We start from the raw sequence: 25231 nt of genomic DNA on the forward strand, positions 1-25231 counted from the left end.
AACAGCATTTGATGACTAGGCAATCTATTGCATATTTTTTGGTGTCTTTGAGCGCATACTTTATTGAGGAATATTAAGGAATTAACTGTATTTAATGTCATTTCTAAATGGGTGATTTTGCATGCCTGGTGACATTACTGATAAACTCATTTTCAGCTCACAAGCACAGTATGTTTTTTTGTACAGTATGTGTATGCACACTGATTACACTTTCCACTTAGGATAATGTGATTTTTGTTTATAACTTTATTCCAGGAAATTACAGAAAAGCGAAGAGGACAACAACAAACTGAAGTATATGTCAGGTGAATGGTTTTACGAAGCCAAGTCACGGAGGCACAGAGACAAAGTACACGGAGCAGACATCATACGAGCATCAATGAGGAAGAAAAAGCCTGTCACGCTGTGTAAGTGTTGCACTGCCCACATTAAACAGTTCACAGAAACTGCTTAAGAAGTGACTCACAGGCAAGCTGACTTTTTCTGTTTAGCTTTCTAAATCCCTCTTTTAGCTCCGAGCCAAGTTTGTTTCCCGAAATCAGCACTCAGCTGCTTAAACCAGCTTTGATATTTCACCCTTCACTGTCATGAATGTTGGCTATGAAAATGAATACACACTAGAAATGCATTATGCATTGTATAGCTCCATTAGGCATTTCAGTTTTTATGAATAACACAGAACAGAAGAACAGTGGAATACCTGAATAGAACAGAACAGTGGAATACCTGAATAGAACAGAACAGTGAAATACCTGAATAGAAAAGAGCAGTAGCATACCTAAATTGTACATAATAGTGCCACACATAAATAGAACCAAACATACATAGATTACCTTAGTGTAAATAATCTGGTCAATATAGATATGAAAAGAGGTTTGGGACACTTTCACAGCATATCCCCTCTCTAAAGGGCTCCTAACCTAGCATTGGAAATCATATTCAGTACTTCACAATGCCACAGGAATGTAAACGCCCTGCTGCTTGGTTTTCAGAGCCTGGTAACTTTTAGTGGCCTTGTAAACCGCTGACAGGAAAGCTCTGCAACTTTGGGGAAAAAAAAAAAAAAAAGGGAAAATCAAATTTTTTCATAGTTACAAAAATAACATAATTTCATCCAGCATTATGGAAATCCAGCTTGAGCAGCTTTTCATTAATTTTGATAGTAGGTTGCTTAAGTGCTTGCTACTGGAAAGAAACATTTCAGCTGGGTCTGTTCCTCTCCGTTGGTTGGCAATAAAGAATGAACGGTCAGCGATTAAAGGGTTTAGTGCATGATTCTAATTGCTAAAGGGGTTTTCTTTACACCATCCAATACATGCAAAAAGATGTGATCAGCCATGATGAAATGAACTGTACAACGATTTCTCCACTTTGACTACCTATTTCTTGTAATCGGTGACCTATTTTAAAATGAGGAATTCTTTGTGATATTACTGTGTCTATACCAGTGCATGCATATGTAGTCTATGATCAGGAATTGATGCACTGTATATGCGTTTGAAGTTAGCGGGTGCGGTTGCTTAGGCATCTTCAAATATAGCTTACGTGAATGTTGCCGGTGTCTCTCTGTGCTGACATTGCAGATGAGCTGAGCCAGAGCAGAGGCGAGAGGCCAAGCTGGTCGAACAGTGTGAACAAGGATGTCTTCATTCCTCCAGAGCTCACAGGCCTGGTAGAAGAGCCGGAAGAGAAGGAGAGTGAGGAGAGGTAACAGCGTCGTTCACTCTGCCTTAAAACTGCATCAGCTCGCAAAGGCACTAGGGTCAGGCATGTGCAGATCAGTTGGGATTTCTATAAGGTTCCTCTAAGGTACAGCGGCTTACTTGTCCTGAGATTGAAGTGACTCGATCACTTTGCTTCTCCTTAAGTGACCCTTTTCAGTTTACAGAATACAACAGTTTGAGCTACCTTATACAAAGATGAAAAATCAGCGGTTTAAATCTAGGTGACCAAACCCCAATTTTGAGAAAATATGTTGGGTTGTGTTGCTTGAAAAGGGAAGTCTGATAGAGCTTCTGTGTGATGACAGAAGGAAAAAACTTTAACTTAATAACAAGCTTCTACTACTCTGTCTATAAACAGTACAGTGATACCCACATTTGAAATCCAGCAAAGCCTTTATTGTGACTGGAGGAAGCTGAGCCAAAAAACGACCTTCCACCGGGACAGCCAGTCAGCCAGCCAATGTTGTTCAGTCACCTGGTTAATCAGTTCAATTTAATACCAGCGCTGGTTCCTGTCAACAGGCTCACGGTTGCCTAGGGGGGGGGGGGGGGGGGGGGGGGAATTACATTTTAGATTCCAGTGACCAACCCAATTTTGGAGAAAATATTTTGGGTTGTGTTGCTTGAAAAAGTGAAGTCCTGATAGATCTTCTGGTGTGATGAGCGAAGGAAAAAACTTAACTGATAACAGCTTCTACTACTACTCTTTCTATAACAGTAGCAGTGATACCCACATTGACAATCCCCAAAGCCTTATTGTGACTGGAGCAGTAAATCTTAGATATCAAAGAACAGGAGCCTTGAGTAGTTCAGAGCAGTTCTGTAAAACAATTCAGAAATCTAAAAAAAGAAAAGTGATAAAATTGAAACCCGCAACATTTCACAAAATGGTCAATTAGGAGATCTGACTTCAGGAGGGAGAAGTGAAACATTAATATTGGTGAAGAGCGTATTAATTGTTTGCTGCAAGGTCAGAATATTTCTGTAAACAATTAAGCAAAAAACCTTTTTTTAACAGCTGTACTGTATTATATTAGGTGCTCCCTCCCTCCTCGCCAGCATGCTTTTCATTCTATGCAGGTGTGTGTATTTGAGGTGTGGATGTTCAGTGATCATATACTTAGAACTTTGTGACTCCTGCTAAGTAAATAACAGAATCAGCCATGAGAGTGAAGGCAGCACATGGTTAAACGCATGGGAGAAGCAGGGAGAGAATTAGTCACACTGTGAACTAAAATCTATATGAATAGATATAGCTACAGTGTGAAGGAGTCAGTTATTGGTGGCACTAGCTAATATTGATAAACTGGGCCACATTAACAAAGCTTTCACTGAATTGTTTTGAGTTTAAGCTTTGTAATTACTGCAGTATGAAATTACACCGAAAGTGTAGTTCTGTAAGCTAACACTGGCGGATTCAACCAGTGCACCACCCACGCCCTTTCCACTTGGCTTACCTACTATCCTGTTTTGCCAAAATGATTTTCAATTACTGTAAGTGGTAATGGATGGTGTTTGGTACACAGTAATGACAGGTGCACAAGCAATTACACAGGTGTGACATTTTACTGCAGAAACGAGGGAGCCAATTCCATAGCAGTTTGAATCATCCCTGCTTTTACTGTGAACTTCATTAGCTGGTTTACCAATACTCATAAAGCTCATTGTAAAATCTGGAATGGATAAAACTGCCATGCCTAGGGGTCTGAATTCCATTACCTTCCATTTTACTGGGGAGACAGGTGACACCACACAACATTCATGACATCATTTTCAGTCTTTACCTGTGTGATTAGCAAAAAAAAACACCAAACAGGATTCTCAAAGCTCAGAAACACACGGGCACCACACCCGCGTGTCAGCACAATTCTGACAATGGTCCTGTAAAACAGATTAAATAGAGTCAACATACTCAGGCATTTTTGACAGATTAGCAGAAAAAAAACATATTTAGAAGATATTTGATGGCATAGTTACAGTCACAACAAACCAAAAGGGAAGAAAACACATTACAAAATCTGGGAGCAGCTAAATGCAGCTAGAATATTATCTACTGTTGAATGACAGCCCTTCTCTGAACCTGTAGAGATTCTGTTCTGAAAGTTCTAAAACTGTTTTCAGAAAAAAATTAGTTTTCTGAAATCTTCCAGAAATCAGTTACTGAACTGACTGAAAAAGACAATTGTTTGTTTACAGTAGTACATTTTTAGTTCAGTGTTTAATTTATGGATGGTTCACCCATAGTTCTGAACACTTAAATCTTAAAGGATAGAAAATACTTTCCAGATCTTAAATACAGCCCGAACACGACCGGGGAACCAAGCCAGACCTTAATAACTGCAACAGGAGCATGTCTGTATACCCACACATATGAAATGTGGAGCTTTAAAAAACAAAAGGAAACAGCAACTCCCATTGTTTTATTTTTTTAATTGCAAACACATTGTACATGTGCATTTTTTATCAGCTTGGGTCCGGCTCCTATCTCGGTAATCTGCCACATTTTTGTTTAAGATTGGGGAAGGGCAGACATTTCTCATGAAGCCAGAACAAATGATCATGTTTACTGTGTTAGAATCAGCGAGGCTAAAGGAGTACCATGTGCTTCACTGTAAGCTGCTTCAAAAGTCAGCGACGAGTTGAAACAGAGAAACAAGGATTGCATGCTTTTGTTCTCCTTTTAACTGAATATACATTAAAACTGTGAGGCACATAATTGCAGTACCGTACATTTTTGCATGGATGCTTTGTATTTCTATCAATGTGTAGCAGGCAGAGCACTGAAGGTGTACTTGCTAAAATCCTACTTTCAGTAATCTTTTGTAATATTTTTATTCTCTCAATCATCATGCAGATTAAATTATCACTTTTCATTGAAGTCGTAGGCTGGTCATAATCTCCGAGTAGGGCCACACCCAGTTTTCTTCATGGCTCAAGGAGCCATGCTCCTGCAGTAGTACGAGTCAAATGCATGCACTTCATTGCAGACCTACCTCATACAAAACAGTCTCAGCATGCAAGCAGTAATAGAGTTACATACAAATACAGAATGGAGCCAAGTGTTCCAGCGGCCAGGACTTAAAAGCAGCAGCAGTCTAGGAACACTTACTGACTCTGAGTGTGCTGCTAAGTGTCAGCACATATTTTAATATCTCTAGATTGCTTTATCATACACTTGCTTTTCTCATGCCCCTTATAAAACCTGGTTTGCCATGTTTAATAATACACCCATACCTTGATATTCTTTACAATGCTTACCTTTGCTTTACCATGCGTTCACTATGTTTTATTACTCTTTGCTAGGCTTTTACTGTGGGAAACCTTTATAAGGGCTGTGTACTCAGAACGGGTGGGGGGAGGGGCTGATAGAAATACTTGAAAACATTCCAGTGCTCTATCCTGGAGCTCTTTTATTTATTTACTGTGAGCAAATGCATTTCATTTTTAGTTAACATTTCGTTGATAGTTAGTTAACATAAGTGACTTGAAAGAGCAAGGGTTGGGAGAGGACTTCATGTTTAAAAAACAGTTTACTGACAATTAATACGAAAACAGACATCTCTGCTTGTTAAAATCTCAGTAAGCTTGTTGTTAACAGTGATGTAAAAAGCTCCAATTAAAATAAAGTGCAAATACATTGAAATAAATGAAGAGCTTTGAGATCTGAATTAGTTTTTTTTCTGTTTGTTTTAGCGTCATTGCCAGTGAGATCAACGCCACACAACAAGAAAGACTGAGACAGGCAGCACCGTCCCCAGTAAAGGTTTGGGCCTTTTCAAGCTGTTCTCCCAAAAGGACTGACGTGTTTAGATTCCAGCAGCTATTGAATAGCTTTGCAGGCAATAAATGTCACCTAACGATGAGGATATAGTGTCTTGAACACTATTGAGAATGGCTTATCCAACAGGGAAGAAACTTGGTACAGACATTCCCTCATTATAGAAGAGTTCTGATTTTGACACCTAACAGTTGTAAGTGTTACTTAACATGCACTGCATGGTTCCACTGTGTATCTTCTGTAAACTAAGCAGGGATTATTTTATTGGGAAAGTAAGAAGGAAATTGGATATACTACACTTTTGTTGTATAGCATAATTAGCTGTATTTTTTACCCTAAATTGATCAAAGCAATGTTTACCTAAGCTAAACTGGTAAGAACCACCTCATGATGCTTGAGGAATCCCTTATTGCATTGGTGCTAGTTTTGGATCACAGTTCTGTCTTGACATTTCAATATATTTGAAATTTGTTTTATTTTTATTTTTTTCTCAGCAAAGACAAAATCCATTCAACGATTCGTCTGTCAGAGCTGATGCCCTCAGCGAGGGGCGAGACAACAGATTAACAAACGGAAAAGTGGCATCACATGAGACATCAAAAGGGGGTAAATGAATGGATTTACGTTGTTCAATGAATCTAATGTACCGTTAATCTGCGCCTAGATAAAGCAGTCTGCTGCAGTTTCATTTCCCGTTCGACATACCATTATATAATGGAAAACACTTAATACAGATTGCCGCCCTGTGCGCTCGTATGCAGTTACTGTGCACTGTTTACCATTTGTTTTCCCAAGCGCTGGTATTTAAAGATTTAAAACTACCACTTGCAGTTATTTATCCCAATATAGTACACTGTAATTGAAAGTGGGTCCTTGTTTTTTTAGTTTTTTTTGTATTTTGTTCAGATTTTTGTTTTTTCTAATGTGCGCAAGCCAGAATTGAAAACCCTTAGTTAGCATTTGTATTTTTATCAAACCATTTTATGTCCAAAAGGCTTTCCACTGAAAGTGTCGGCTCTACTAGAAATAGCAGCTGTGCGGTTAGAAATCTATTCCAGATGACATGATCATGTGCTATAGCCACCCTGCAGTTACATTTCAATTAGAAAAAACAGGAACAACAACTCAGAAACAGCCTGCAGATACAGGGGATAATTTATGTAATCCTTTATTATCTTATGAAAATGAAACACAAGTAAATTTGCATTGCTATTTTGAGATCTTAAATCCCTACATTCACATATAAATTGCGTGGCATTTTACTTTCTCGGTAGTATGTACTGGATCGGACTGTAAGTCACGTTTGGTGTGTTTTTTTATGTTTTATTAGGTGGCTACCTGTGGTTTACAACAGTACATATTGATAGTTCTTTCTTAGGAGAGTGTTTAGTGTGTGTGCGCGCGCGTGTGCGTGTGCGTGTGTGTGTGTGTGTGTGTGTTTGTGTGTGTGTGTGTGTGTGTGTCTGTGTCTGTAGGGGTCTCGTGTGGGGGCTCATAGTCTGACTATGATTTATTGTGATTGAACAGATCTTGATGCTGATTTCAATCTTGTCTTATCAGTATTAATACATGCAGTCTGTTTCTGAGAATACATAAAGAGATGTCATGCATTTATAGTATTCAGAATTTGGCAATTCTGCATATTCCTAATAATACAAATGTAAAATTCTATAAAAATTCACAATGCCATCGCAAGACAGGCCGTGGCATATGTCATGCCCATATTATCTAGAATGAGAATTCCTAATTTATTGACCTACTTTGGGCATCGAATTTCTAGATGAAGATTTGCATTTATAAACTACTGCTGATTTCATATTCCAAAACATGCTTGTAAACTGAAATAATCCATTTAAAGAATATTCTGAGAATATAGTGGAATTTAATATAAAGCGTCAACCATATTCTGAATACTATATTGTTCACCATATTCTCACACACGTCGGGCCATGAGAATTGACGGGCTATTTTCTAGCTAGGGGTGTGCAGAAAACTTCCCCTTTAAGGAAAAAAAAGCATTGTCTGTGTATTAGTTCTCTGGCTCCGGTATTTTTCCAGTTACCACCCTTGTAAATTTTCCAGGTGATCCTCCAACATATAAGATTACTGGGAGCTGCTGGTGACAGAAAAAAATTAATCCAGTTCCTGCACGGCCTATTAAAACACCTCAACATGTTTGCTAGCAACAACTGGGGATTTTACAAGGGCAGAACTACTATACCCACCCTTCATTCCAGCCTTAACAACTACCACATTCACCAATCTGCGTTTGCAATGCCTGATCATTCACAATTCAGGTCATTGAAAATGTTATTTTAACTTCATTATTTTAGCTGATCCAAACTCTATATTTTGTACTTGATCTGTATATTCTATGCATTGTGGTTCAAATTCAGAAGAGAAAACAAAGTTTTCAGAAGAACCTTTATGAAGCTTTTTAACAAGTGTGTAACATAACAAGGTATTTAAGATCCCATTTAGAGTTAAAAAAAAAAAAAAAAATAACATACTTGGCGGACATACTAAAAAAAAAATTCCTTGCAATAAAAGCAAGTGTGATTAGCTGATTCATTGAAAAGCCTGTAAGTAACCCTGCTTTCCTCTGGATGTGTCCAATGCAGCATGCACTTTGCTTCTAAACACCATGTAACTTGCTTCTTTAGTTTCCTGCGGGTTGCCTTGCATATGAATGGCTGCATGTTTCAAATAATATTATCATGTTTCATTTTAAGAACATTACATGGTAAGCACAGACAAACATCAGAAATGCTTTCGCAAATGTCCATACCAGATACATGCTACAGTTCTTCAGTAGAGAAGCAGACGAACAAGTAGCTGTGCCTTAGCCAAAGGCATCATCATAAACCATAGATATTACTCCTTCAGTACAAAGTGCAAACAGGTGCAGTTTAAATTGTCAGTCTGAATTGCCCACACCTCCTCCTGTCTTCCTTTCTTGTGGCACTGCATCTGAGCTGAGGGCCCGTGTCTTTGGATGGGCACACAGTCAACAGTGATGTGCATGGGCGAATGCAACCGGTCTTAAGGTGTGATCAGGTCTTCATTCGCTTTTCATCGTCTTTGTCCATTAACATATTAAAATCCAATGTAACAGGACAACAAACAGGGCCTTATGTGTAAAAGTCAATAGTGTGCCATGCATTAGCCTGGAATGTTTAGCTTGTTATGCAGTTACTGTTACTAATAATGCTTAAAGATTATGGTCAAGAAGGCATGTACTACTTTGCAAAGACAGATAAGCTGACATGCATGACCAGCCTGGGCCGTGCTTACAATTCAGATATTCCCTATTTAACCTGAAATATCCACAAGTTTCTTTGAGGAAATTTATGTAGACATTGGTTGTAGGAATTGGTATAAACACCAACAAACAATGAACTATCTTTGTACAAATAATATCCAGAATTACAAGAATTTAAAGTAATTAGACCAAACAAGATGTTACATCTCCAAAGGTTTGTCTGGTAAACTAGTTGTAATAAATACATTTTCACAAACACATTTTAATCTTCACAAACAAAGCTTTCAAGACCTTACCATAGTCGTAACACTTATAGTCTGTGTTTACGAGATAATGTGATACTCATCTTCCTGCAGTTTCATCTTTCCTGCTGCCCATGGTAACACTTGATTGGGTGTTACTTTATGCATCCGGTTGTATTCTGTTGGTATGTTCATGCCAAAGCAAAGAACCCCATTGTGTACTGTCTTGTGTCTTTGTCTGTCAGTGTGTTTTATCCATCCACATTGTTCCCCCTGTTTTTGCAGACCAGTTGTCATCACCCAGAGATACCGAATCCAGTATAGATTTACCAACTACAGAGAATTTCAGGCTGTCCCAAGGAATTGGCGCACAGGCTCCAGTGCCTAAAAAGAGGACTGTAGTTTACAATCCACAGGACTCAGAGTTAGGCAATGAAAGCCCCTTACAAAGACAGCAAAATAGGAGCGACCTGAACAACTCCGCTGGTGTTCCTAAAGGCATCTTGAAGCGCAATTCCAGCTCCAGCTCCAGCTCCAATGACTCTGAAATCAATCGTTTCAACAGCGGTGGCATTCAGGAGCCCCAGAGAAACAGAAGCATTATGTTACCAAGTGTCATCCCAGAAACCGTAGCTGAGAAGACCCTCCCGAGTGAGCAGAACACGGAGGGGTTCTCCCAAAATTCTATTGATAGAAAGCAAGTGAGGTTCTTGCCAGGAGTCAGTCAAAGGGATGCCACAGTGGCAGCCCAGCTAGTGGACGGAAAGGAAATGGGGGAGCACAGCTTGCTAGAGTCAGAATTTGCTGGAACTGCCAATGCCAAGACAGCTGAAGGAGCTGAAGGCAACGGGTTGCTCCAAAGCAAAACTTTTTCAACTTCTCGTGCTCCTGAAACCCTCAAAGTTCACCTTTCAACCTCTGACAAACCTCAGCAACTCGAAGAGACCTCACTGCCAGCTTCTTTCATCTCAAAGGAACAAAGCCCTTCCCTCCCGGAAAGCATGTGGCAAGCACAAAGCGGTAATAGGGTCACACATAATTATCAAGCCGTGGACACAAATGAGAGTCTGAGAAAGAGAGAAGTGACAGAAATGGCAAGAGTCGACATAAATCCTCCCCAGATCACTGTTGGTAAGCCAGCTAAAACAAATTAAGAAGCAAAAGTGGAATTCAATCAATCAATCAATCAATCAATCACTCAATCAGAACTGGTCATCCTTTAATTATAGCAATACTGACTATTGGAAGCTGTATTACATGCTCAAAGGCATACTTCAGTATTATAGAATAGAGTTAAAAAAATAACAAGTAGGCAGATGTTTTAGCAGGGTAATGCGCTCACCAGTGTAGTCTTGTAGCTTTACTTCAGAAGGTATGATTGATTATGTATGATACAGAGGTAGAGAGCAGCTTGGACATTACATGTCCTTACAGTATTAGGACAGGATAGTTTTTGGGATTTTTTTTTGCTGAATCACTTGGCATAAGATTTAAAGCTCTAAAAACTTCAAACATCTGCTTCTGTTGATTTTCATAATTCTGTGTACTAACCCAACAATGACTAAACTAACCTTTCATACATGTACAACATGCGTCATATCTATACATGGCAAGTTTACTAATGGTGAGTGGTGGAATGACTCAAGATCCTTTCAGTCTTCTTTGATAACAGATTTAAAGGATTTATTTTCATTTAGTGGTGATTCTTATAGAAGTGGGATTGAATGTTGAGGTTAATTCTTAAGGTCATTCTTAATGTAGTATAAAAAAAAGTTGCAAATAAAAAACATCATTTGTCTGCTTTGCAGGTCAACATGAATTTCATGCTGAGTCCCCTCTGGTGTCCAGTCTACAGCCTGTCAGTGCTGTGAAAGGTAAGTCTCTAAACGATTGGGTGCAAATCCATGAGAGACCCAAGGCTCCCAAGCCTGACCCACAAAGTTTGAATCTCACGAGGGAGGCCAGTGAATCCATATCTAAAGTGCTAGAGTGGTTCAGCAGGAGCACTGAAAAACTAAGGTCTTCTGTTGATGAACGGGAGTATGTACCCGACCATGCAGAACCAGAGCTTCATCTAGACCCATGTTTTGAAGCCATTTCCTCCGAAAAGAGAGGGGAGGTAAACAATGGCTTTTCCCAACATCGTCCCGGCGGTCTACAGTCAAATGCGCTCAACTCTTCCACTGTTCCAAAAACTTTTGAAGGGGAGGTTGAGGAAGACTATAAAAGAAGGTTGCCTGTGGTGGAAGACATTATCATTCCTGAGACAAAGAAACGGGAGGTATCATCACTGTATGACATGGTCCAGTCCATTGTGGACACAAACATGGCAGGTCAACTGAGGGAGGAGCCATCGTCCAGTAAAACACTTGAAGGAAATGTGGAGGAACAGTCTTCTTTCCAAGTAAAAACCACTAAAGATGATTACACAAGAAGCACACCAGTGGTAGAAGAACATATTATTCCTGAGGTGAAGAAACGCGATGCACAATCACTGTATAACATGGTCCAGTCCCTGACCAATACAGAGATGGCAGATCAACCATGGGAGATACCGTCTTCTGGGAAAATAGTTGAAGGAAACATGGAGGACCAATCTTCTTTGAAAGTGAATGCCAGTAAAGAAGATTTCATAAGAAACACACCAGTGGTAGAAGAACATATAATTCCTGAGATAAAGTCAAATGATGCATCATCACTATATAACATGATCCAATCTATGGTTGACATAGAGAGATCTAATCAACCAACAGAAGAGCCATCAGTGGATGAAGGTGATCAATATGAAGCATTCTCATTTGAAGAATATGATGTAGAAGAAGAACCTGAACCTGATGGCACGTATGAAATTGCACACACTGCCCATGAGGAGAAAAATGTGTTTGATATTCCGGACACTGTTTTGAGGGAATTAGACATTGAAAAAGAAAAATCCCCAAGAGAAGTTAATGAAAAAGAATCAGCAAAAAAAATAGCCAACTTAAGAACATTCTGGGAAAAAGAGAACAGTGCACCTAAAATAACAACAGTGAAGAAGTTAGATTCCCCACAGGAGGAACAAATAAACAGGAGCAGTTTTCAGGAATTTGTTGAGCATGAAAACAGCGCGTTGAAAAATAATGCAAACCCTAGTACAGCACAACAGGATTTCACTTTTCAGCCTCATGCACATAAAAATAGGGATGAAATAGGAAATTATGAAGGAAGCAGGGTTAAGGATGCTGAAGAATCTTCTACTCCCTCCCTACAATGGAGAACTTCATTTGATATACCAGCCTCCAGTGAGGATCAGACTGAAATCGTACATGCATCTAAATTCTACTGTGACAACTCTGATATCGAAGATGAAGACACCATTACTCCAGTCGAGGAAGGCAGGAACTCCATTTCACTAGAAAATAAGCCACTGACAGAAGTTGAATGCATAGAGAATAGCACAATCACCCCTAAATCCATTCATTTAGGTGGGGAAGTGTACACTGTGCAGTCCAGTGACGAAGATAAAAGCAAGGATAATCACAATTCAGTGTATTTGTCAAAATATACTACACATGTGAAACAAAGCAGTCCAGTACCGCTTGTGCAAAACGTCTCAAGCAAAGAAGACAGCCAGATGGGCAAAATAAGGAACCTGAAGTCCTTCTGGGAGAAGGAGAAAAGCGAACCCAAAACCATTGCTGTCAAACAGAAGGTTGCCAAGGAAACTGATGAATCTAGAAGCAAAGAGTTAGGTAAAAGATTTGCCACCTTGGAGTTAGGTCTCAGCATGAAAGAGAGTGAACCTGACCATGGTTTTGACAGATACGGGGCATCCTCGGTTTCCAGTCAAAAGCCCCATTTCACAGTTCAGACAATGAAGGATAGAATGCAAGGTGAACATAAGGATCGCATTACTAGCTCATCACAATTTCAGAACCTCAAGGACTTCTGGAGTAAAGGACCTGAAGACCTAGGCAGGCCAACTCTTATAACGATGGCTCCCTCTAACACTGACAATACATCTGGTGATCTAGAAAGCACAAGTCCCACTAGCCATGGGCCAAAGATTCAAGAAACAGTTAACCTGTTGCGACAACAGCAGCTGTCCCCTACAGAGGAAAAGAAGATATTAAATCCCCGTTTTTACCCCAAAGTTCTGCCCACAGAAGCTGCAGAGATTCAGGTCAAATCCTTTCGAGGGGAACAATGCCAGATTCCCAGAGATCTTTCTGAACCTAAGAAAGAACAGTTGGTGGAATATGTGGAGAAATCAACATGTCCTTCCAGCATAGATCATGATGCCCTAAACATGAGTTTGCAAGGATCACTTTCAGAGATCTCCAAGAGTACACTGCCTTGTCCTCAAGATCTATCTGTGGATACCAATTCTGAGAAAAAGAAAAGTGAGATAGCATCAATGCATAGTACAGAGCTGAGCTTGGGGGATGAAGGCATGTCCTATACTGAAGAGCCGTATTCCAGGAGAATCTCTGAGCGAAGTGACGATGCTTATCATTCCAAAGAAGGGAAGGACAGGGCACAAGATGAAAGCAGTGTTTACCTCCCAGAGGAGCTCGAGCCCAAGCTGAATGTGGTTCCAAGTGTTTTAAGATCTAGCACGCCTGTAAAAAGCGAGGACAGTCCAAGCCAATCAAGAGCGGGTGTACTGCAGGCTGCGGCTTCTTTCAAACACAGAGAGAGCGAAGACGACGAAGGCTCATCCCGGGGCACAGCGTCTGACAACACCTGGTCTTATACCGGTACAGAGCATTTCACAAGTTCAGCTTGTGAGCTTTACATTTCTTGTTTCTTTTTCAAAGCGGGAAGAATGTGTGAATGTGATTTGATCAAATAATTACAGATATGATTTAGGTGGAAGCAGGGTTCAACGCCCGGTAATGAAAAGGGGTCTGGAAGCCTGGTCTTGACACCTTAGTGATAATATAATAGAAATAGTTGGAGAATACTTTTTGTTATATAGTCATTGCTCTGCCTGTTTATAAAATAGAACAATTCACTTGCGTCAGACTGTAGTGATCCTGCATATGTATTTACAGATCTTTCATTTCAGCACAATGCAGGGTTTGGACAAAAAATGTAAACACTTTTCCTGAACATTGTCGACAAGATCTGACAAGTCTACATGTGACAGTTACTCAAAGATTACAGCCTTCTTACATATTGCAAGTATTTGCAAGCATTTTTTAGTCCAACCCCATGCATATCGTGTTAAAGAATAAGTAGTGGGTGGGGTTCTGAAAAATATAGCGTTCCACATCCCCATGTGCTGCTACAACTGTTTAAATAACGCACTTGTAATTGTTCTTTTCATTGTTAACATCCTGACAACTTTTTACACTTATAACTTTAAAGTCTGTTTCAAAGCTCTTTTCAAAATGTCTGCTCTAGTGCACTGATAGTGTAAGGATTATTATCCACATTGTCAAACAGGAAACAGAGCAAACACGATCCATGACGTGGTATGGAACAGAAAAGCCAGAGTGCTTGTTATGTTATGTTTTTTTACATTTTCTTTATTGCTCTTCCTGCAGTTATTTAGAGCAGGGTTTCCCAACGCTGGTCCTGGGGACACCCTGTGTCTGCTGGTTTTCATTCCAACTGAGCTCTCAATTACTTAACTACACCCTTAGTTGAACTGATAATTTGTTTAATTAGACCTTTTTAATTGTGTTCAGATCTTAAACAGTTGCAGAGTTCAAGTTACTTATAAAATGTTATAGTTAACTTGAAATCTGCAACTGTTTAAGAGCGGAAAACAAGTAAAAAGGTCTAATTAAGCAAATTATCAGTTCAAGTAAGGGTCCATTTTGAAAAGCTTTGAAACAGACTTTAAAATTATAAGTGTAAAAAGTTGTCAGGATGTTGTAGCAGCACTTGGGGACGTGTAACGCTATATTTTTTGGAACCCCGCTCCTTACTCTTTAGTGGTGTGCACTACACAGCCATTATAACAAATTGTGAAATACAAAAGGTAGCTTTGCTCGTTTCTTATTTCACTTTCTGGATTGTGGATAGTACCAAAATATATTATTTCGAAGCCAGTCTTATTCTGTTAACCCTGCTTCTACATTTCAAATGCACATTTGAGAATAATCTAATGAATATAAGATCTATCGATAAACCCTTTGAGACTCTTACAACTGCTGATAACTAGTCAATGTACAGACACAGAAGTGTCTCTACGGGTGTGACATTATTATTATTATTATTATTATTATTATTATTATTATTATTATTATTATTATTATGAAAACTGCTTAATGTGGTCATGTTTGTATACTCTCATATTTATCAGTACATGATTCACTGATGCATTTTTTTTTGTATTGGTTGTAATGCAACTATTAATTACAATCTACACTATTAACTTGTGATTCTAATGAGCGGTTTCCACTGTTCTTTATTAGTATATATAATAATACTTCTGGTTACTTCTGAGTCTCGAAGGGTTTTGTTCACTGGGCATCTTCTAATGTAGAACCAATCACTTGATTCTGCTTTTTTTGCCACAAGAGCATAATTTGGTTGCTTTGGTGGTCTTGTTTTTCTGAATCAATGCAGAGTTTTGGGCACTCTCCTTGTGTTAAAAAAAAAATCATTTGCCAGTCCATAACCCAGCACATGTTTTGTACAGGTATGGCCAAAGGTTTCGTTAACTTATTTTGCTTCATAAAGTTGAATGAACCCTGCTAAATAACACTACGTCAACATACTGAATTAAGTACCGCTTTGAAGTTTTCCATATACTTAATGAAAAACTGATACAGATTAAAAAATGTGACATTTTTAAATCTGTACTATTATTATGGCTTCCAGTAGACTTTTGCAATATCATTTTATAGTTCCTTTGATTACATGATGTTAAATAAAATACCTAAATTATAATTTTTTTTAATTATGTCTCCATTCTAAAATTCTAGGTGATGCAAAACTTTTGGCCACAGCTGTACTACTAGGTGCATTTTGTACTGATTCAAAGTTAAAGTTTATCAACAAAATATATCTATATATATATTGTCATATATCTGGTCATAAAGTTAGCATCTATCGGTGTAGTCTGTGTGATATTAGTTTTAATTTAAAAGAGCCTTCTGTTGCTTATGTAACAGAATGGCAAGGGCAAGGTGTTTATCTTTGATTGGTGGTGGTAACAGTTTCTTTTATCTGTTGACCTGATCTAGTCATAGGAATCTGTTTAATGATCTGAGCAGTGTTGGTAATTAATACCCCTTGACCTCAATGGTAGAAGACAACATAATTACATTTGTGGTACAACAAAAAACTTTTGAAGAACTTTCTTTCAGTTGTCTGTAGTTTTTATTGAAATACTTTAGCTTTGTGGGTCATTCCACTGATTTTAAAATGACTCAGAAGCTTATTAAGTTCTTATTCTGTTTGATAACAACAGGGGGTAATTCATACCACAGCTGTTTAGAGCAATACAACTTGGAAGTAATAGTTTAGAAAACATAAATGTGGACTATAGAGCTGTTAGAACACAAATAGTCCATAAAGGTATTTTAAATATTGTAGCATTTCATTAGATTTACAAAATCTCCTCTGGAAATGATGGACTTTCTATTGACGTGACGTATTGGAGTATAAGATTAGAGTGCGTCAGCAATGCTTTTCATTTAGTGCATTAGTTACTCAGACCCTCTCTGAAGTCTTTCAGTGCAAACCTTACATGTTTGCAGAGTTCATGTTGTTTAATTTGTGGCAGGTTTTGATGAAGAGAATAACCCCGTTATGATGGCCCTGAGAAGAAGTGCGTCAAAGCCCATGTCTTCTTCCAAAAGTCTAGAGGACATTATGTCAGCCTCGTCAAGTGAGCATACACCCTTGCCATTGCCATAGCATATAAGCTGAGCAAACCACAGTCACAAAGTACCCCCTTCCACTTTGAAATACCAATTACCACTCAACCCTTAAAAACAAAGGTAATAGCTAAACAATATATTGCTAAAGTATATTTTTGTCTGAAATAGCTTACACTTTCTAAGTGCTGTTATTTACACTTGATACTGATTGGGTTTATTTTCTGCAAAGCGCCATCTGGTGGCTCAGCATTTCAGTTTTACAATTTTTTTCAAATAAAATGTCAATGTTTCTCCCAACGGTAAAGTCACATTGCACCTTTCAGTTTATCACATTCAGTTTGCCAGCATGGCTGCACTTATAGTTCACATTTCTTTATTTCTTTACAGGAAAATGAACAAGTATATATTACTTACCCACTGCAGTGTTTACCTGCTCTGTTTTGTTCCCTAACCCCTGTAGTGTACAAGTGTTTTGCTTCACTGTTCTATTGATGTGGGGAAGAAATTTACAGCTGCACCATAGTTTCCCAAAAGAATGGATGAATCAGAAAGAAAATCTGTTTAGCTCCGCAAAGAAAGCAATGAGCAAATGTCCTTTGAATAACTGTTGTCTTTTCCTTCTTAACAGACGAAAGAAGTCTAAACAATGCCAGAGGAGAATTAGTACTTAGTGCAGAAGATGGTAAATATTTCATTTTATCACGCTCCTGTACTTGTGAATATATGCAAGGGTTTCTATCATTGTTTTTTATTATTTGTCCAATACCTGCTTTATCCTGTACTTTCTGGATTGTAGCAACAGTTGAGTTTTCTTTATCATCAAATTTTCTTTAATGAGTTGTTTACACTTCTAAACAGATCAGCATTCCAAGGTTCAACAAATCCCAAAAGAAATCATGTCAGGATGTGAGTAAGACACAGCCGTCCTCTGTATACAACAACCAAGACTAATATAATTAACAAAACTCTGCTAACGCTTGGTTATGTGCCAGTTTAAACTAACACCAACACTTCAAGCCAACATGTAGCCATTCACTCAACACTTACTCACTTCATATGCTTCAACAGGAAGAGTTCTGGTATTAGCTATCTTCACCGGCCTGAGTAAAATGCACTAAAAGCATCAATGTTACATTGCTGAGACAATCATGTATTTAATATAACAGTAGCTTGAGCATTATGGGATGCATAAAGATGAATGTAGTGCCTGCACTGAGAGACAGCCAGTGAGTTATCAGTATAGCATAAATAAGGTGCTAAGCTGCCATTATACTGAGTGATATGAAAAATAGCTTTCTAAGAATTAATTCCAACAACATAATGACCTGGTGAATCACACGGTTTCAAATAACGCTGCATTGCTTGAAATAAGACTTAAAATGACCACGTTTTGCAGTTTAATTTAGAATGTTATGTATAAACCACTTGCTCAGTTCTGATACGGCCTGGTTTAGGACCTCTTCTGCACAGGTTATTGAGAGTGTTAGAATCTAGGGACATAAGCTACCTGCCTGCCTGTCTATGTGAGTACACAGCTGTATGAACATGCAGTGGTTACAGGTCACGGTGATCTCTGTTTTCATGATGCTGTTTACAGTCGTGGCTGTGTATGTTTGTTACTACATTCTAGTTTTGCATAACTGCCCTTAATCTACTGCTATATATTTTTCAATTTGAAGTGGAATTACTTTTGTTTTTTTAGAGCTCTGCTGATCATCTGACTAATATTGCTTGAAGGATTAATCGAGGCATCATGAATTTGTATGTAACCCTATACCCCTTTAAAACTGCTGCACCAGGAGTAGGCTCCCCCTGGTTATTAGTTCAGACCTGTAATACAGAGATTAACCCACGGTGCTGCAACTGTTTATAGCAGCTGACACAGACACAAGCTTGATAAAGCAGAGAGGCGAATGGCTGTTTTCAAACACCATGCAGTAATGTCTCCGAAGGTTTCTGGAGTACGCATGTATAATTAATAGGGAATGTGTTAAAGTGTGCTGTGCTGTGGTTTTAGTTTCCACAGTGCCTTCCCACCCAGTCTCGCTGTCCTTGGATTCAAAGAAGATGAAGGAAATGAGCATGTCGGTGCCTGCTTTCCTGCAGCAAGAGGTAACAGCATGTCTGGGAAAAGGGTCTGCTCAGTGACATGATTTATTGTACTGGATGCATGGCATTTTATTATTGAACTTTAGAACTGGTATGTGTGGTGTGTGTTCTTGTTATCTTGTTTTATGAACAAAAAAAAAAAAAACCCTGCAACATTCTTTAGAAGTCAGCTAGACTAGAGTAATCAATTAATAACACGGAACTCATACATCATACATTTTTTAGATAGATGACAGATCATTTGCGGAGTGGGGTGAGAATATATCACAGGTTAAAGGATTGATAAGTGAGAGTGTGCAACTTAAATACGAAGACTATGAAGAGATGAATTCTGGCTCCGGCTCAAAACAATTCCCTTTCTGGTTTTGTTTTTTTCTCTAATCCTGAGACTCCATTCATAGACGCATGTAATCGTGAATCAGCTTTTACCAACATAACCTGATATTTTGGATATTGTAATTCAGTTTTCTCCTGATAAGATATTAATATATTAAGTGGCACATCTAACCTATCGTGCAGTTGTCTGTTAGCTGAGCAATGGCTGAACCCCCGTCTCTTACACAGCTGTTCTTATTGTTTGTATGCTGTCTTGTAGAGCGATGGGACTGACTCAACCTCAGAAAGCAGTTTCCACATTGGCAGACACAAGAAGACCGCCAGCTCTCTAACAAATCTTAGCAACTCCTCTGGCATGGCATCAATGTCCTCTGTATGTTGACCAAACACCCAAAGCTTCTTTTAACAACACCCAGGCATAGCTTTTTAATTGTGTCTAACCTTGCTTTTGTTTTTATTAATGTAGACCAGGAACAGACAGTGTTGTTGTGTTATTCTAATAAAAATCCGAATCATACTTTATATATTTGGATCGACTGACACTGACCAGTAATTTGCCTCTTTTAGCATGGACAGCAGAAAGCGTCATCCGGTCTGTGCTTGTTTATTTCTCCTTGCTCTGCTCTTTAGAGCTGAACATGTCAAGTGATGGACCAGTTTATGTACAGTATATGTAACTGTCATTATGTTAAACCTTCCGTTTGACCAAATAACTATATACTATATACAAAATATTGATCTGGTCTCAACCCTGACATTTTCTTAGCTTGTTTAAGTGCCTGGCTTGACAAAGTGGTGGTAACTTCTACACTTTTACGCAACTTTCGCACATTTTTCTTTTCGTGAATTAGAAATACACTGTACAAAAACTCACAATGTTATCTGACAAGATTCTGCCTGCATTAACATTATTTCTTTCTGTCGGGGAGGGGAATTAGAAGCGCTGTATTTTGCAGATCTGGGTCTGCTTCTTGCATTGAGTAGAAACATGATCCTAATCTGCGGATCTGTTTGTGTCTAATAAGTACATTTCTAACGAAACACTATGTGCAGAACGTAATGTTTTTAAATGATAAGATCCACACACTGCAGTTGAGGTTGTGGTTTGTTTTTAATTTGGGTTCAAGTCTCATTCTTTGCTGCTGGTCTGTATACACTAAGGCTAGTCTATTGAGAGTCACCCCATTAGAAAGTAAATCGCTCCAAAGGTCAGTTAAACTTCTGATGTTTACCGTCACCCTTACATTTTTATAAACTTGCAATTGTTTTAAGTTAAGCTGGTAGGACTTTTCTGCTCAGCTGCTCTTTGTTCATTATGTAGTCTGTATGAACATGGTAAACCATGAAGGGGCACTGGAGTTATTTAGTCATTGCTGTTGGTATGTGTGCTATTATGAGATATGACATCCATAGGTAAACATGTTCTCATAAACCACTCTATTCATATTGTACAGCTGTTTTATGTGTTATTCTTTTCCCGATTTCCCCTAAAATGCAAAAGGTCAGCAGTAGTGTCATGAGTATCTACAGTGGAGATTTCGGAAACGTGGACGTCAAAGGGAACATACAGTTCACCATCGATTATGTGAGCCAGTTGAAGGAGTTCCATATCTTTGTGGTCCAGTGCAAAGACCTGGCAGAGGCAGATGTAAAGAAACACCACTCTCACCCGTAAGCACTGGCCTCCTATTCTACCATGTTCCAATACGTCAGCAACAGCAGCTTAAACGCAATGGTTTGAAATTTTTATTTTTATTTTTTCTGTCAAATTTTCCAGGTATGTTAAAAGTTACCTGCTCCCCGATAAAGCTAAAATGGGCAAAAGGAAGACAGCAGTGAAAAAGAAGACTTTGAACCCAACCTACAATGAGATACTGAGGGTGAGTCAGGGGGAGTTCAGGGAAAGGGGATGCATTGAAGCCTGATTTCTTCAAGTCTTTGTAAAAGTTTATCTAGTGTAGAATAGTATTATCAGCATAGCAAAAGGACATTATCCCTAGCCATGTGTGGGCATGGTAGTTGCTGAGAAACATGTTAAAGCAAGTTAAGACATTAACATAAAAAACACCATACTGTGAGTTACACATTTTTGGAAACAGAGGTACTTACTGATTACATACAAACTCCTGGGGCTCTTTTAATAGGAATGCTTTATTTTCAGTGGGGTGGCTAGCATAGTACTTAATTTGATTCCTCCCCCCCCCTCCCCCTCCACCCGCAGTACAAAATTGACAAGGAGACCCTCATGACCCAAACACTCAACTTGTCTGTTTGGCACAATGACACTTTTGGACGCAACAGCTTCCTGGGTGAGGTGGATGTGGACTTGTCGACATGGAACTGGGACAACAAGCAGATGAACTGGTTCCCACTTAAACCAAGGGTATGATTCAGAGTGCAGGCTTCTGTCACAATGATAATGAACAGGCCTAACAATGTGTCTTAAAATAACTAACAATAATAACTACATTAGTTAAGATATATTTCACAGCCAAAAAAAATCCACAATGCTTGAGTGGGCAACTTTGAATAGTTAAAGTCTATTTGTCAAGCGACTATCAAGAGTTCAAGTTAAACCAACACAACCCCCCAGCGATCTCAAATAAAGTCACGCACAGATTAGAAGAGAACATTTTCTGTATTTTATTAGGTAACATCAACTGAGCTGTTACAAATATTCCTGTTTTTGAAATAATTCTATGATCAAAGTTTGATTCTGTGTTTATTTGAATTATTCATGTTTCCCGATACAGGCTCCCTCAGGCAGCCAAAACCTGGAGCACAGAGGGGAGATGAGAATAGCCCTCCGCTTCATCCCACAGGTCTCCCAAAGTGAGCAACTGCAGTGAAATGAAGAGCAACTGCGTTACACCAAAGCATCGCTAAAAAAAAAATACAAATCCTGTATTGCTGTACTCTACAGAACAACCTTTTGAATTTACTGCAGCTGAATCTTAAATAGCCCATAGCTTCAATTGACAATGCTGGCAGGTGTACAGACCCCACTTACATAACCTGTGAAACCTGGCCTATGGACTTGGGATATACATTTTCACATATTTACTGTGATTTATTTTAACTCTGGTGTTTTCTTGTCCAGGTAAAAAGAAGCCCAACACAGGGGAGGTACACATCTGGGTGAAGGACTGCAAGGGCTTGCCAGCGCTGAGGGCAAGTGGCGTCGACCCCTTTGTAAAATGGTAAATTGGACTTCACTCATATATTGAATAGAGAGTGGCAGTGCACTGTGGCCCTTATTTTTGCCAGGACCGCCACTGTAGAAATTGTCTATCTCTGTTCCCCTTCCTCACTGTGCCATAGGAGTTTGTTTTGATGGGTTAAATGCAGTTCTGTGTGTTTGAGATTTGCCGTGGTGGATGTTAAAGGAACCAAGACAGTCTAGAACAGTTTCGAGAACATTTAAATGTTGATCAAAAGAGTATATAAATACCAAAGATTACCCATTAGATGAATGATTTAACCATACAAGCATTTATTTTGAACACCTAGGGGTGGGTACATATTGTTTTAGCTGATATGAACAGGAATAAGGGAGTGGCCACAATGTTTAGTCAATGAGACATGCCCTACATTACTGTAAGAAGGCAGTTGTATTATATACACTGGAACACAGCATGTAAAAATGTAAGACCACTGAGGTCTTAAAAGATTGTCATTTCATTTTTGTAGTTAGACACCACCTTTCCTTCTCTTTGTATATAATGTAATTAACTCATAAATCTACTTTCTGTATAAAACATCAATTTTCAAAAACAATTAAATATTGCATTCACAAAAAACAAAACAAAAAAATACCTAATATATTCTCTCTCTCTCTCTCTCTCTCTCTCTCTCTCTCTCTCTCTCTCTCTCTCTCTCTCTCTCTCTCTCTCTCCCCCTCCAGTTCGGTGCTCCCAGACACCAGCAGGAAGAGCCGTCAGAAGACAAGGGTTCTGAAGAAGACGTCGAACCCCCTTTTCAATCATACCATGGTGTATGATGGGTTCCGGCCTGAGGACCTCAAAGAGGCCTGTGTTGAGTTGACAGTGTGGGACCACGACAGGCTGGTCAATCATTTCCTGGGAGGACTGAGGCTTGGCCTTGGAACAGGTATGGGATTTGTATTGCACTGTTGAGCTTCATAGCTGTATGCGATTGTTATAATAAAGTGTGTAATCATTGCAAGCACACATTGGCTTTATGTGTTGTGTTAGGCAAACACCTTTCTAGTCCAGCCCTCTTCCTGTGTGGGTTTAAAAATGGTAATGTTTTGGCAAAACAGTGCACAGCTATGGCCAAAGGTTTTGCATCACCCTATAGAATGAACTTAATTTTGCTTCATAAAGTCAAATGAAATCTTGCTGAATAATGTTACCTTAACATATTGAATTACACACCGCTTTGTAGTTTTCCATATACTTAATGAAAAACTAACAACAATTAAAAAATGTGACATTTTGAAATCTAACATGAAATACTGTGCTACTGTTGTGGATTCTGCAATATCATTTAATATATATATTTTTATTACATTATGTTAAATAAAAACAATCTAAAATTATGTTTATATATATATATATATATATATATATATATATATATATATATATATATATATATATATATATATATATATATATATATATAATTATGTCTCAATCCTACAATTGTAGGTGATGCAAAACTTTTGCCCATAGCTGTACATGTTAAAAAAAGAGATGAACATGTAACGTGGGTGCAAGTCTCGAATAAAAGGGCAAAGAAAAAGCTTGGTGTTGATACCCACAGTATTTCAGCTCCTAATCTCTACCTACATTTCCAGGTAAAAGTTATGGGACGGCAGTAGATTGGATGGACTCGATTGCGGATGAAGCAATGCTGTGGGAGCGAATGATGGACTTTCCCAATGAATGGGTGGAAGATGTGCTGCCTCTGAGAATGTTAATGATGGCAAAATAAACAGGAGGACAATTAATGATTGTATTGTTGAATAACGGCACAGCAAGCCTGCTATCTGTCAGTACACTGAAAATGTGTGTATTTTTTTTTAAAAGAGATTCTAAACACTATTTTGTGCTTGGGGAAAAAATATGTATTGTATGCATTTCAAAATGTCTAAATATTAAACTATAAATCTTAGCAATAAGTGGGTTTTAACAAAAGAGACATTGCTGTAATCGCTGTTTGTATGCAATTTTAAATGATGCATCAAGACAGGATTTGGTTTTAAAACTGCACACAGGTTTACAAGTTCATAATGTTTACTTGACTTGTTGTAGATAATGGCTTATTAATTTTCTTTTTTAAAGTAAACGTATCTGGCAAGTAACTACTGTGACAGTTATATGCTTTTTTCCTTATTATTTTTGGGGTGGTATACAGTGGATTTATTATCGGGGATATAAAACCAATGCAGTACAAGGACTATTTTACTGGAATAATATTTTAACTGCCAAATGTATCTATAAATAAAGTTTCACAGAACTTTAATTGCTTCAAGTGTACAGAACGTTATTTTCTCAATATACTTATATGTCTCAATATGGATATACAGATCTTTACTGATGGTTAACGGGCTCAGGAAGATGTTTCCTTGAAGTTAACTGGACTTTGCTTTTTACCTAAATTATAATCTCTATGGGGTCTCTTTTTAGTGCAGGTACTAAAATTATATACTTATGCCAGAAGTGAAACTTTGGAGGTTTTCCTCCAGCCAGTACTTTTACAGCTTTAACCCTCAACACAGTTTGTTCATCCAGTCTTTCTAAAGTGGAATAATACAGTTGTCTAAACTCATCTATAAAAAGCACAGCAGCTTCAACATCGTATTTTCACAATAAAACCCACAAGATAAATTGATAGTTTTTAACCTTCTATGAAGCATGCACTTTTATCAAGCAGCTGTAGCTTGCCAACCATCACTTGAAGTTTAAATTGATTCCTCTGGGTTGTGAAGCATC

The 25231-nt window shown here is 38.5% G+C and overlaps 1 protein-coding gene across 8 annotated transcripts in view; it reads left to right on the forward strand.

Annotated features, from left to right (window-relative positions):
* sytl2a (synaptotagmin-like 2a) overlaps nt 1-24761 on the forward strand; it is a 38598-nt gene extending 13837 nt beyond the window's left edge. For 3 of the 8 annotated variants that reach the window (XM_041233244.1, XM_041233243.1, XM_041233245.1), the window contains 18 exons: nt 256-407; nt 1584-1707; nt 5418-5487; nt 5997-6108; nt 9292-10137; nt 10815-10880; nt 16730-16834; nt 17455-17508; nt 17685-17732; nt 18844-18938; nt 19531-19644; nt 20773-20942; nt 21049-21151; nt 21493-21654; nt 22025-22103; nt 22372-22471; nt 23176-23381; nt 24094-24761. In XM_041233244.1, the coding sequence (XP_041089178.1) occupies nt 256-407; nt 1584-1707; nt 5418-5487; nt 5997-6108; nt 9292-10137; nt 10815-10880; nt 16730-16834; nt 17455-17508; nt 17685-17732; nt 18844-18938; nt 19531-19644; nt 20773-20942; nt 21049-21151; nt 21493-21654; nt 22025-22103; nt 22372-22471; nt 23176-23381; nt 24094-24230 (2743 nt within the window). In that variant the 3' untranslated portion in view covers nt 24231-24761. Of the gene's footprint in view, nt 1-255; nt 408-1583; nt 1708-5417; nt 5488-5996; nt 6109-9291; nt 10138-10814; nt 10881-10911; nt 13746-16729; nt 16835-17454; nt 17509-17684; nt 17733-18843; nt 18939-19530; nt 19645-20772; nt 20943-21048; nt 21152-21492; nt 21655-22024; nt 22104-22371; nt 22472-23175; nt 23382-24093 lie in introns of those variants that run through there. The other 5 variants (XM_041233246.1, XM_041233248.1, XM_041233247.1 and 2 more) reach the window with 5 other exon arrangements.
* The last annotated feature ends 470 nt before the right edge of the window (nt 24762-25231 follow it).

The sequence above is a fragment of the Polyodon spathula genome, chromosome 30 (assembly GCF_017654505.1).
Source record: "Polyodon spathula isolate WHYD16114869_AA chromosome 30, ASM1765450v1, whole genome shotgun sequence".
NCBI classification, from domain to species: domain Eukaryota; kingdom Metazoa; phylum Chordata; class Actinopteri; order Acipenseriformes; family Polyodontidae; genus Polyodon; species Polyodon spathula.